General features: G+C 37.1%; 1 protein-coding gene across 3 annotated transcripts in view; it reads left to right on the top strand.

The window, feature by feature from the left end:
• Window positions 1-14,958, top strand: part of ATRNL1 (attractin like 1) — a 428,574-nt gene that overhangs the window by 38,599 nt on the left and 375,017 nt on the right. For all 3 annotated transcript variants that reach the window (XM_054276784.1, XM_054276783.1, XM_054276785.1), the window contains exons 3-6: window positions 1,120-1,233; window positions 1,702-1,830; window positions 4,855-5,063; window positions 14,687-14,861. In XM_054276784.1, the coding sequence (XP_054132759.1) occupies window positions 1,120-1,233; window positions 1,702-1,830; window positions 4,855-5,063; window positions 14,687-14,861 (627 nt within the window). The remainder of the gene's footprint in view (window positions 1-1,119; window positions 1,234-1,701; window positions 1,831-4,854; window positions 5,064-14,686; window positions 14,862-14,958) is intronic.

Raw genomic sequence — 14,958 nt, 5'->3', positions numbered from 1 at the left:
GCAGACAGTAATTTAAACAAAACAGCAGTGAAGTTGTGTGTGTTTGCAAAATAATTTAAATTTTATTATCTAGAAGACCAAGCTATAACTGAATATGTGTCTGACCTAGCTAGGCTTCTCTTTTTGCTCAGGAATATTTGCACTGCATTGCACTAAAGTGGAAACACACCTCAGCCCCTGGGGCAAACTCTGCTTTGAAGCTGTTCCCCACTTCATTCCTCCTGCTCTCAGGAGATGGCAGAGTGGGGAGCTGGAGGAATCCATGTGCTGCACAGTCTGGGGAGGAGAAAGGCAACCAAATGTCAGCACACAAGGAGTTCACATATGTGTATAATACTGAGTCTTAAAAAATGAACAAAGAGCTTTCTCCAAAGGATCTGTCACAAAACCCCACGTTTTCCAAACTGACAAATTTTACTTAAGCCTGTCTACAGAGAGAGAACTACCAAAAAAAAAAAATCATTATGTTTCATGGAATACATGCACACACACGCACACACACACACACATATATATATATATATGTATGTATGTATGTCTGGTAATTCTGCGATATGTAAAAATTCCCCTTTCAAAAAGTTTACAGATCCATTTGGACCTCAGCCAAAATGTCACTAGTGACATTTCCCACATGTTGGTGGAGGGAAGAAGGCAGGCACTTGCACTAAAACTGGTTGAATTTTAGATTTGTGTTTTAAGATTTTTATTTTCAATAATTAGTGTAATACTGGAAAGAGGATGTGTAGGTGATTTTATCTTGAAGGATTCTTTAAAGTTCATACTCCTGACATTGTAAAGTAAATTTAGTGTATTAAAAAGAGATATTTTAATCGCTCTAAATTTGTGGTTCTGAACACTGATAAAATCTGGTGAAGTTACACTTCTCATTAACTTTAGGGATTATTAGCTGTGGACTGAATATGTTATTTTAAAATTTTCTAAGATAAAGGGAAATATTTGCTTGCCCTGGCTTTTGTTATTTAACACTTTGAAATATTTAATTACTAGTCAAAATGTTTTAACAGAGTTATGTTGGCATGATCAATTCTACTGTGAGCTCTTGATCTTATGATCTCAGTAATTCTGTAAATGTGTTACATCAATGTTCTTTTTTTTCAGCCCAAATGCAATACTAAGATTAAGATTTAATCACTTTGCCACAGAATGTAGCTGGGACCATATGTATGTATATGATGGAGATTCTATATATGCACCTTTAATAGCTGTATTTAGGTGAGTGTATTTACTAACATTACTGTCCATGTAGTCATGTATGGACATTTTCAGTTACTGGGGGGAAAAGTAACATTAGAGGCTTTAATGTTTGTTAGAGTGCTTTCTTATCATAATATTATGGGAACGTATATGTAAATTTGTATTAGAATGAATTCCAAAATGTTAAAGTTTTGGTTAGATAATCATAGCAGAAATCCATTATTTAGATACTTACTTCTGGCATTGAATGGAATGTTAATGCTTACACACAGACACTTTCCTGAAATCCCCTAACTTACCTTGCAGATACATGGACAAGTTTTATATACCTTGTATACCTTTTATTAAAGAAAGTTTTAAAATTATATTTATGAGTAATCTTGTTTATAGAGTTAACCAGCAGAATACCAAACTCCCTGTTTACTTTTTTTTCCCCTAAATATACCAAAGATTGCTTAAAAACATTTTTCTCCTTCTCTTTTCCAGTGGTCTGATAGTCCCTGAAGTGCGTGGAAATGAAACTGTTCCTGAGGTGGTTACTACATCTGGCTATGCATTGCTACACTTCTTTAGTGATGCTGCTTATAACCTAACAGGATTTAACATTTTTTATTCGTAAGTAGTTTTGTACTAAGTAATTACCTTTGTTTTTTTCAATAGTATAAGTGATGCTCAGTGTTTAGTGTCCAAAACCAGGGAGCTGGGCTGGTAATAAATTATTAAGGTATGAGTTAGGGGAAAAAAACTCCTAGAGACAGAGTATGGTTTTTTTGAGTGAAGTCACATGGCCATTCCCAGAGTATGTTTTTCCTGTGCCATATGGAACTAGAATGTATCCCCTCCAGTGTTTATCCAACACATATAGTTGTCATATGGACTAGAAGGGAGATTATATCTGCTGTCATATAAATTCCCTTCTCTTGAACTGGGATCATCTGTTGCTTGATTTCTCTTGCTGAATATACTATGGCTTTTGAAACCTTCCAAACAGTTCCACTTGGATTTTTGTGCCAGCCACAAAGATTTTATTCCATTTCTTTTCCTCTTCTTGGGTATTTCCTGTCCTGTTTTCCATCTCAATCTACACTCTGCCTTTGTAGATCTTATCTGCACTGTGTGTCTTTTAGTTTCTGTGATGCCAAAGTCTAATCTGATATGACCATGATTGCTTCATCTGGCAGACCTGAGCCCTTTCCTTTTTATATGCACCAGTTGTTTGCAACTTCTGTCTCCTTTGGGATGCTCGTGTAACACAATGCAACATCTCTTTCTATTGCCTGCCTTGGCTCAAGAGGAAATTGCTTGGTCCTGCTGGACCTGTTTTTTTCATGTGAGTTTTTCCATGATTGAAGATATGCCTGTTGTTCTTGCTCAATCCCTTCAGATTCTGAAATAGCAGTTATTGGGATATGCTGGCCAGCACTGCATTTCTTATGTTGAAGTACATGCAACATTTTTGTCATATTCTTTATTAGTTTAAAATTCCTATTTGTGTTTCTGATCATAGCTTTGGCTCTTGGCACAATATTGGTACATTGTCTGTGGGAAGATTATTGCTGTAATTTGCAGCAGATTGCCCACCCTTGGCCAGATAATAAGTAGCTATTCAAAGTTTGGGAAACCTCACTATATATATTGCATTGGAAATAGCAGTCTAGAACACTGGGTATTTTTAATTTTTGTCAGTTGACATCAGTAAAATGCAATCACCTGGCAGACTTTCTATTGTAATTAGTTACATTTTTCAGTTATTCCTGAAGCCTTTATTGCACATTTTTATTTGTCTTGGGAGCAAATGGCAATTAGACTTGGCATTCTTAAGAAATGAGTGTATGTGCATTCTTTCATTACTTGGTAATGTGGTGCATGTCGCATATCATTACCTAATTTTTTTTTGGTAGATTTAAAATAAAAAAAAAAAACTTGCCAGTTTTTAATTCCATCACATATATAACTCATGAAATTCTATATATTCTGTTCTTCTGTGTCTTTTATTGCAATGGATACTTTTAAAGCACGTTTAATGAACCAACAGTAACATTTTTATGATAAAGAAGTACCTACAATTACTTTTTATGGCTGCATTAACTTTGCTTCTGTCACTGGTCTATTGTACTCTGCTTCTCTTACCCTCTTCCTTACTTTTTGACTTCAACTTGATGGACTACTGTATTCCTTAATTTTGGGGAAGACAGAAACACAAAATCTGTGGCCAAAGTGCTATTTCAGTAGCAAACAACTGTAATTACTTCAGAATAGTCTGAGTAAATTTTCTGTTCCTTGGAGTCAGGCAACTTTCTTCCAACTCTGCTGATCCAGTTTTTCTCATTTTGTTTGAATCCTTAATGAACCAGTTGGAGTGGGAAATGGTCTGCTTTCCAACTAACATCTCCTGGTGGAAAAACTTAACTGTTCTCCCCTTCCTGCAGAACACTGCCTGTGAGGTTGGGGGAGAGATTCCTCCCAGCTGTAGCATACAGCTGTTAATGCCTTCAATGGTTTTAATGCCATGTGTGTTACCAGCTAAAACCCCCAGGAGATTTGGAATGATGGTCAGATGTGGGATTTTCTATATCAGTCCTTTGAGAAATGAGTCTTTAGAAGACAAAAATGTTTCCTCACTGTCCTACCACAACTACATTTTGTCAAAGGCCAGCCTTGAACAATTCTTTGCTGACTTTTAACAGCTCTTTCTTCATTCAGTTAGAGCTTCATTCAGTAAGGAAGCCTGTGAACAGTATCCATCTCACATCTGCAGGGAGTGGTCTGTATTATCATCAGAGGATTGTAGTAACACTTTATTCTGAGTTTGCTGTGAGTCATCGAAAAGAGTTTCAAATCCTGCTTGGACTTCGTCAGGCACACACAGCCTGAGTTCATGGAAACTCTTGGACCCATGTATTCCATGTCCTCTACCTTCCCTCATTTCAAGGAGTTGCCTGCATTTCTGGAACCACTTTGCTTGATTTTGCACTCCCATTGCCTGTGATCTCAGTGTTTGGTAGGGTGTATCAGAGAAATGCAAATTCCCAGAACAGTCATAGATTTCTTTCAGCCTAGGCTCTCCTGTTTTTGCATCTTGGACTGCAGAGTTAAGGTGGCTCTTTTATTAAGGATTCAAAGAATGAAGTGCTACCTGTAAGTAGTTTCAGGATATTAGCCATCTTGTAATTTTCCTTACTTGTTCTTCCCTCTTTTATTCTCCCCAGATGTTAGGCAGACTGTTTATAGTGCGGACCAAAGCTACTCAGGAAAACCCTTTAACTGTATGCCTGTGTGGAGAGTTTAAGCTCAATTACTTACAGTGTGGTTGTTTCTAGAGATAACAAGCATTTGAAAGGACTGAGTGCTTATACTGGAATGTAGGACAAAAGTAGGTGATCATCTGTCCAAGCAGGGCCTCTCCTTTTGCTTCATGTCAATATTTGTTGCAGTGCAAGGTATTTGTGATCCTGACTGCATCAAAGATTTTGTATTTAAGATTGGATCAACACCTTTTGAGCTCATTTACCTGTAAAATCATCATTAAACTTGTGTTTTATCAGTAAATAGAATTTTTTTGTGATAAAACATACTTTATCTGACAAATACTGCTGGAGTACTGTCAGATATCTTACTTTTTTCTTTTTGTTTTTCCAGAATTAACTCTTGCCCTAATAACTGCTCAGAACATGGCAAGTGCACAACCAGTCTGTCTGTGCCGAGCCGGGTGTACTGTGAGTGTGACAAGTACTGGAAAGGGGAGGCCTGTGACATTCCCTATTGCAAAGCCAACTGTGGGAGTCCAGACCATGGCTACTGTGACCTGACAGGAGAGAAGCTCTGTGTCTGCAACGACAGCTGGCAAGGTAAGGTTTGCTTAGTTTAGTGTCTAGGTGATTTGATTTTCTCCCTGCCCTCCTTTTAATGTCACATCATTGCATCATATTTTTAGTGTTTCCTGAAGTAAAGTAGCCACTGTCTGCTTTTTGTTGGGTATAATTTGTAGCAGCCTCTCAATGAAAAAGGAAGGTGAACTGCTTTGTTATAATGGTGCAAGACTGTCTGTGGGCTAATGGATGTACTGTAAGCATGTGGTGCAGTTTTTCTCCCAGTACCATAGATCATTGTTTCTCATTACAGATAAATTATTTAGGATCCTAAATGTTTAATTCACTTGCTATAATTATGTTAGATGCTTGTGGATTTTTTTGTTTTTATTGTTTACCACTTCTGTTACAATTGGCTTAGCTTGCTATGTTTAGGAATTGCCATTCTCTTAACAGAAATATTAAAATCCCTGCAGATTACTTAGCTGATATGCCCTCTTCCCATGACTTCCTGCCTCAGTTCTGTTTTATTGCTGTTTCTTTTGGCATGTCAAAGGAAATGACTTTTTAACTCCTATTAGCTGTCACACCTATTACTCCATAGTCATGATGAGATCTAATACATTTCACTTCTTAATAATTAATGAGTTGATCATTCAAAGGCAGTCTGTGCACCCACAGAAGGGAAGTGTTTTAGCATTATGGTTATTGAATGGAAATAGTGTAGACTTATTACTGAGTCCTTTAAAACCTTCCAGGACTGTAGTGCACAAAAAGATCCTGAAGGCTTAATCTCTGTCCAGAAGTTGGGAATAGAAATTGCAGCAAGACTATCACCCTTTTAGTTGTGGATGAATTCCTTGCAGTGTCAAATTGCTGAGTACAAAATGGGGAAATGTCACAAATCTTTGGAAATGCTTTTAGGCTATACCTTCAGATATAATGCTGTGAAATTCATTAGAAGTTTTAAGCACAAAATAAAATAAAAAATCTGACTATCATTGCTAATGCCTTCCTTTCACCTGGCATTTCTGTACTACATGCTAGCTTCTCACTCTTTCCTACAGATCATATGAAGAGAATTTGCTTCATCATTCCTTGGATTTTCACTGAATCTACATAGATTTCAATTTTTTTTTAAATTCTGTCACAGATGAGGTGTATTGGATATATAATTGTTTTTCCTTACTAAATACCAAACTTTCCTTAAGCTCTGGGAGACAACATTCATCTCTACTTTATCTCTTGATTTATTTATACCTGTATATTCTGTACTTTCTAATCTGATAATATCTTCTGTGCAGAGTATTTGCAATGATGGAATCATAAATTTTTCTTTTGCTGTCTGACAAGTTTTTCTTTTGTTTGGTAATTCAAACCAAGTGGCTGAAGGATCTTGATTTGTATGCTGTAAGAGAGAATATCATGTTTCATTTTTTATTGCTATTTTCTTTTTATCTTATTTTGAGTGACTTTAGTGTCTGCATTAAAAAAAATCACTGAAGTGCATTGATTTGGATGTATGATAATTAGAACCCCTGATTCAAAATATAAATGTCAGAATTTCCTATTTTTCTGCATAGAGTTTCTTTTACAATGGTGACATCTTGTGGTTGTCGTTGAAGGAGCAGCTCTGAAGAACATTACACATTTTAAAAAAGTATCCTGAGAAAAGAGAATACTTTAGGGTATTCTTTGGGATAGAATAACTTTTTTGAATAAAAAGTAGGATCCCCTGATTATTAGATACGTCCTGTGGAATTGAATACAAGGATCTTTTAGATACTTGCTTTATTCTATATTTGTACTTGGTTGTATGAACATAGAATAAAGCTTCCATAAAAACTTTTAGACTTTGAAGACAAGTAATTGATATAATTCTTATTTTTAATATGTGTTTCATTTAACAAAACATCCACTAGTTGAACATATTGTCTTTTTTAAAATCAAAGTATTTTTAATAATGCTAGTAATCTTAAATATTCCTGAAGTTGTTGCTGTAAGAACAAAATTTAGTATTTACAGAAAGTCTGGATAATTTAAAATTTTCACTCAACATAAGGGAGTCTGAACTTTTCAGACTAAGTGTAACACTAAGGAGTATTTTCTTTGAGTTCTGTACCATAATACAGTGTCCCATTCCTGGTTAATCTGTCTTGGTATTATCTAACACAAAGCTGTGGATGTAATTCAGGGAGGAAAAAAATACACCTCAAAACTACTGACTTGCTCTCTCTTTCCTTGCTAGGCATATGTAAAAGAGAAATCTCTCTTTGGCTGAGACCAAAGTGGTGGCTCTTGCACAATTTGACCTATTTAAGAATTTTATAGAAAAATGCTTTTTCTGAATATGTTTTCACAGCCAAAAGATTCTCTTTGATACCAGGAACACCATGTCTTGGATTGTTTCAAGCTATAAAGGAGAAGAGAGATTTCCAAACAGTTAAAAACTTCTTTGACAGGTGAAAAAATTCAGGATGACTGAAAGGACACTTAAGAGAGGATTAAGTGGACTGTCTTTGAAATTGCTGAAAACATTGCTGACTCCTACCTGTAGACAGAGAAAAAAAAGAGTTGAAGGCTCTTGAAGTTGAGAGAAACTTTTTTGATACTTTGATCACTGAACATCAGCACTGCAAGCAAAAGGGGAATCTATTATAGAGGAATTACAGAGTGTCTTTAAATTAGTTTTAAAGAGGATGAGTAGGGTACTTTCAAGGCAAATCTGGTACTTCATGTTTATTTTGTTTTGGATTGCATTGTGAGGTGGTTTGGAAACAGAGGAAGTGTTTTCCTTTTGTAAGAAACTACACCAAAAATGGGCTCTAGGGTTGCACATAATGCACACCAGCCCCAAACAGGCATTCAGCCCCAATCCAAAGTTAAAACACCAATAAAATTTCTGGAACATGTATAGTTAGTGGATTCTCCTTACAGAGCTGCTCCTAGCAGATAGAGATGTAGCAGAAGACCAGATTCTGAAATTAAACTAATTAACTTTGAAATAAATCCATGAGCAATTGAGGCAGTTTGAATTTTATAACATCTCTCCAGGGAAAAATGAGTCTTTCTGTAAGGAGAAGAGTAAACAATCAAAGTATAAAAGGAGCTATGACTACTGCAGTGTAAATCAGTGTTTTGCTTGCTTGGTACCATGACATTTTTTCTAACAGCACCTTGAGTGTGGCCAAAACAACTCTGTCAAAGTCTGTCTAACTCACCTTATCCTGGAAGGACTCACTGGATTTGGGGTTGTTCCCACTTTTGAGCAGAAGGCTTTGATGTGAAACTCTCTTGTTTGGCCTGCCTTATTCCCCAACGTTGACACTGAGCAAAGCTGTGCTTGTGTGGGGCTGGGTTAGTGAAACTGGCGGGGAAGGTTTGAGATGGAGGCTCAGGCAGCAGCAGGTGAAATGCAGCACTGGGAAGAGCTTGTGCCAAATGCCTGGAGATCTGAAATCTGAGATTTTGGCCTGTTGGGCCTGGATGTTCTTGAACAGAAAGCACACAAGTCTGTGTGTCTTCAGAGATGAGAACCTGTGATGTAACATTTGCTTTGGACAGGCCTTTTTTTGGAAGAAAAAAGAAAATAGAAGCAGGTTTGTCATAAACACTGTTCTGCCCAGTGATCATGCCTTTTTTGTCTCAGTTTTACTTTTCAGGTCATCTCCTGGTCAAGTATCAATTCAGAAAGGAGAAACTGCAGTTTTACAGTCTGGGAAATGTCCTTTTAAATAGATGTGCATTTCTACTGTATATGCATATAAAGACACATATCCAAGGAACATTTTTGTCCCTCAATTTTAAGTTAAAATCCTATTTCTGTGCTCCATGTTTGTAGATTTTTTTAATGTTGATCATAGAAATGAGAGCTGTCTAAGAAAAGTTTATGTCTATAGAATTGCTAGGAAGGAATTGTCTTGTAAGGAATGGTTATTTCAAATGTACTGGAAATGTTCTTCAGATTTATCTTCAGGTGGAATTTAACAATTTGATAAGCCTTCTTGGAGGATTGTGCAGTTTGTAAACAAAGTTTAGCTATTTTAATTACAAATTTAATGTCTGAAAATTGTGTGAGAAAAGTCAAGTGTCCTTATTGCAAGAGAAAGAACATCACAGGTAAATGAAGAGCCAGCTACAGTTTTAAATACCTTTATGGTGCCATTTGACAATTAGTGAAAGCAAATTTAGCAGAATTTATTTGATTTGTTTCACTAAATGGCTGCATTAACGGAGTTGATAATGTTCTCTATGTCTAATTAGGATGAGGTTTAGGAAGGGAGTCCCCTGCTATTTGTGAGTTTTAATGAAAAATGTAATCCATTTGGAATAAATCTATGACCTAAATATTTATTTAAAAGGCATACACTTAAATGTATGAAAATAGAACTTGATTAAAATAATGATCCCAAGCAATGCTTTGTCCTGAATACAAGAAGTAGACAGTGCTGATCTCCCTGATAAGGTAAGATACAAAATGTACTTTATAATCTGTAGCACCTTCATATAAGATTAGGAAGAAAGTGATTAATGCAGCTCAAAACCTGTTAACTTCATTTCAGCACTGTGTAGAGTTATAGACCATAACTTGAGGAAAGAACTAATTAAACATGTATTGTGATTAATAACAGAACAGTTGAAATCTGAATTTATCAGTGTAGGTCATACAGAGATAGTCTGTAAGAAAGTTGACATGAGAATGCAATATATTTTGTCTGAACTTCAGCATTTGAGGACAGGAAATCATTGAAAATGAAGAGTGCAGTGGGTACACAAGGAAACAGTAAGGGGAACTCATCTGCTTCATCATGAATTGTGAGTGGGTGTGTTGAACACATATGGAAAGGTATCAATGCTCCTTGAAGGCTGATCTTGGGACTGATAATGTTACATAATTTTTTGTAATCTACCTATAATGCTGCTAATGAAATCTGGTAATACAGAGGTGGAGGGTACTTAAAATATGAAGGAGAACCAGAATATCCTGCGAAAAAGTCTGCAAATAATGTGTAGTATTCAATTACTTCAGTATAAATTGTAAATTAATACATTTAGGGACTAAGAGCATTAAGAATTTGTTTTATAGTCTTGGATTGAAATGTAGAAAGTGACATGGGAGAAAACTTGCTTGTCTATCTCAATTAGAGCATGAACTAATTAACATTATTACTTTTATATGCTCTGCAAACTCCAAAGTGCCAAGAGCATTGGTAGGATGATCACTCATAGAAGTTCCAGTTAAATATATGAAAGCATTTGTAGTATATTTCATGTTTTCTTATTAGAGTTTTATGAATACAGATAGAAACAGACTCAAGAGGGAGAAATGGACAGGGCTATGGAAGGCACTAACAGAGCATGGTTTGTTTAAACAAGGAAAATCAAGGCTGGGAGGGAAGAGTGTTGCTGTTTATAAGCATTTTTAGGATGTATAGACAGACCAGGTCTTTAAGTACAGTGGTAACAACGCTGGTAGAAGAAAAATTAGGCTAAACTGGTCATCAATATGCCATTTAAGATTTGGGAGGAGGCTTTTGTTGTAGAGCTGTGAAGTTTTCTAGAAATTGTTAGCAGAGATACTGGAGCTTGGTACCTTGCAGCCATTAGGATGGAGTCTCAGAACCTCTAGTCCAATGGGTATTGTCACCTACAGCTGATCTCCAAGTCCCTGCTTCTTTTAGAGCCTGAGGAGCAAAACCTGTTTTTGTTTAAGATGACAGATCTCATGTGGTGTCTACCAGAGGCTGTACTTGTTCTCAGTCATGGAAGACTAGGAGAGCTTTTCCTACTTCTAGTAGACAATGCTGTGACATCTGGCCTTATCTCCTGTGCCAGCCTTGTTGATCTTGAGTGTGTGATCTGGAGCTGATCTGTTAAAGGATGCAGTGGAGCTGTACCCACCCATGGCAGGCCCTGCAGCCCTTCTGGCTCCCCTGCTCAGACTGAGCCTGGGCATCCCCCATGGCCAGGTGGCCTTGGGTGATCCTCTCTTCCTGCCTGAGGAGACAAACGGGGCTGAGGAGCAGCACCCAACACCCACGGGCATTTCAAGAGCTGCATCAGCTCATGTGCATTAGGATTTCTGTCATTCCTGGAGGAGCTTGAGTCCTGGCACAGCTTGCTGCCCTGCTGCTTTAGCTGGACACCTCACCAGGATCTCTCTGCCTGCCATTGAGTCTCATTTTCAGCAAGACTGTTTGCAGGAAAGGAGAAATACTTACATCCAGTATGGATATTGCAGAGCTGTGCAGGGGCAGTGTGGGGATACATGGGTACACCTACTGTAAAATGCCTAGAAGGAATTACTGAGCCATTCCAGCACAACTGATCTGACTGTAGGACTGGTTTCAATCACTGAGATGTGATGGTTGAAAAATTACATTAATGTAATAATTCTCAATTCATATGATCAGACAAACAAAACCAGAAAAAACAACAAATACCTTTAAAATTGCTTTGATTAGATTGCATGAAGAGCACCGTGAAATTTAGATTCAACACATCAACACTTCTGCTTTTTTCTTCTGTGCTCCCAAAGGAAAAGATTTGGTTTGAAGACAGTAGATGATGTTTAGTCATTTAGGTGGAAATTGATCTTATGACTTAAACTACTGGAACAGATTGTTACTATGGCTTTTCATGAAACTCCTCAATAAATAGAAATTAGATTATGTCTTTTGTGTGGTGGGGATAAATTGCCTTTTTAAACCTATGGAGTTTTTTCCTGCCTTAGAGGATAACATAATTGACTTCCAGTTCAGGTTTATAAAGTTGTTTGCTGTTTTTAAAGCATTCCCCCCTCCACCCCCAGTGGATTGACTGACACATTAGGAGGATAAGAAAGAAACTCAATTTTAAATGAATGGAGAAAAATCATATTTGCATAAAACATAACAAACCATATTTTTCATTATCTTTGTTTTGCAGCTGTAGTGCTCTTTGTTGCACAGAAGGCACATATTTAGTGAATGTAATGTTTCTGAAGAGAATATGTATTTTTGCTGAAATAATGGTGTATGTATTCAAGTAGGAGAATCTATAAATGCTATTCATAAATCCTACACTTACCTTGTTTTTATAAAGCGATAGCCATACAAAAGAATTTGCTTTTTGAGTGATGTTTAGATAGAGGCCAGCATTATTCTATTGTTCTGTCTTTCTGCAGCTGTACATTCCATTTTTGTCCCGATTGACAGATAACGTGGTCCCCCCTTGCCCATGGCAGTGGGGTTGGAGCTAGGTGATCCCTAAGGCTCCTTCCAGCCCGAGGCTTTCTGTGACTCTGTGGCACAGAGGTGTTTCTGCTTCCCTCTCACCTCTCCTGCCGTTCAGCTCTCACGGAGCACGGAGGCTGGAGGAGGGCTGTCTGTGACAGAATTCTTTCCATCACTGATCCGGCTGAGATTTTTGCATTCTTAACTGAGTATGAGGCGGTTTTCCTGCGTTCATTTAATTGCAGCCGGTGCCAGGAATCTGTGTCGGATGTGCCGCAGGAATTCCGGCTCCGCTCCCCGCTTGCCACCAGGGGTCCCTGCTGGCCGCCACATCCCGAAGGCTCGCGGTGACAGCCGGCAGGGATCCGGCTGCTCCTCCTGACCTGCAGGCGCCGTTTCCATCATTTTCAGCTCTTCCCTGATCAAAGAATACTTAATCAATTGTTTATTTTAAAGCCCTTTTATATTCAAATTGTTTCCTCCAGTGATTTCCCAAAACCACGATTTTGCTGAGGTTACAATTCTATTATAGTATCAATTATTAATGCTTAAGAAATAATATACTGAATTGTTCATGCTCTCATTAGAACTCATTGAGATGCCATTAATCTTTTCTGAGGAGAAGGTATAATGAACTATGGGAATTGAGTGTCTCCATCGTTTAGTGAATGGAAGATAATTTGGACACAAGTGGACATCATTCTACTGCAGTATACTAGGGAAAGTTGACAGCTGGCTATGTACACTTTGGATGCCTGGTTGTTGTGTATAGGAAGTAACTGTAATGATTTGCCCCCAAAATGACAATAAACATTGAAAAACATTATCTCCCTGCACTGCCATTCCCCCAAGATAATGTTTTAAAATTATTGTAAACTTTCTTATTACTTATTTAGTGTAATTAGTCAACTTCAGCATCTCTTTATTCTAAAATTGTCTGATCTCTCCTTGACAAATGTAAATATTTGCATCTGGAGCACCCTTTGCCAGGGGAGTATCCTTGCCAAAGAGATCTGATACTTTTTACATGAAGAGCTGTCTCCTCTTCTTTGCTTTGAACACGGCTTCCTCAAGCTGCATTTCATAGAACTCAGCTCTTTATATTCAGAGAGACTGTGGGCTCTTCATATCCACCCTCTCTTTGTCACTTATTTTATAGACATTTATAATTCACTTCCAAATTTTGTGTTTTTCCAAGTGAAAAAGTCAGTGGTTCAAAGGAATTCAGTGGTTTCTGTAATTGAAACATCCTTATTACACTTGTGTAAATAATGTCCAGCACTAATCTCTTCTGTTTAAGTAGGACACAGTTTTCTAAGGTTACACAAGCCACAGATTTATGCAGCAGGGTAACAGGATTCTTGATTCTGACACGATTCTTTATTTTGACCATTGCTGAGTGGTGATGTAATATTTTCATGAGCTATCCTGAGATGATCCTAAAATGTACCTTACTTAACTTTCAATTTAACTATGTTGAATTTTGTGTATTGTTTTATTATTCAGTCACGTGGTCAGACAGGAACTTGTTCTGTAGTTCTTCAAAGGCCCTGAAATAACAACCTTTATCAGCAATATTTAGATTTAGATATATATATATATATACATATATATATATATATATATATATATATATATATGCACACATATACCTATATATTCAGGTTTTACATAAGATCTAGAGCATAAACTGATGATGAAGCGATCAAATTTTTGTTATCATGGAGCAAATAAAAACTGGTTTTGCTGTCCATGATTGTAGTAGTCCTATAGCTAAAGAAATTATGCATTTTTCTGACTTTTCTTACTTTGACAAAAATGATTGGCTGAAATATATTTGAAAATCGTATGTAGCAGTTGTGGGTTTGGTGGCTTTGTATAATAGTCTATAAAATGTTATAAAATTTAAATATTCAAATAATTATTTTGATAAAGCACTTGATAGTGTATTTTCGTCTTGAAAAATGGTGCAGAATGGCATTTCCAAAGGGAAAGCTTTACTTCTAAGACTTAATATAGTATAATGCATTTTGTAACTTAATTTACTGTAATATTATTTGATTTGATATACACTTATTCTGATTCAAATACAGTATAGTTTTTCTCCAAAGGTAACATAGAGTGCTGAAAGTTTTAAACCTATATGATAGGTCATTTAAAAATGTGACGCTTTGTGCCTTTCTTTCAATGTGTGACTCAGTCTCTTTTCTGAGAAGAATGTGGAAATGAACTGTTATTATTTGAGCTAATCTAATGCTTTCAATTAGATTGACATCCCATGTTGTCAATTTTTTCATTGAGCATCTGTTAAACATAAAAGTGTACACCATATTTTATCAAAATGAGCAATCCCGACATCTGTAATTAAGCCTCCCCTGTTTCTGCTTTATTGGCTTTAACATCCCCGTCTAACAGATTGCACAAATTGCACATTTGTTTACAAAACAGGCCCAGATTGTTCTCTGAACGTGCCCTCCACGGAGTCCTACTGGATCCTGCCCAACGTGAAGCCCTTCAGCCCCTCTGTGGGCCGTGCCTCCCACAAGGCTGTCCTCCACGGCAAGTTCATGTGGGTGATTGGTGGCTACACCTTCAACTACAGCTCCTTCCAAATGGTGTTGAAGTGAGTGATTTCTCCTTTCTCATGGGGCTTAGGGAAAACAGATCTTACCAGGGAGGGAGCTTCTATCTTATAATTGAGCTGGAAGGTTTCTATCTCT

Source organism: Melozone crissalis, unplaced genomic scaffold (assembly GCF_028551555.1).
Source record: "Melozone crissalis strain CALT ecotype California unplaced genomic scaffold, PUWL_Pcris_2 ptg000019l_1, whole genome shotgun sequence".
NCBI classification, from domain to species: domain Eukaryota; kingdom Metazoa; phylum Chordata; class Aves; order Passeriformes; family Passerellidae; genus Melozone; species Melozone crissalis.
The sequence above is the reverse complement of the archived record's forward strand: the minus strand, read 5'-3'. Positions and strand labels throughout refer to the sequence as shown.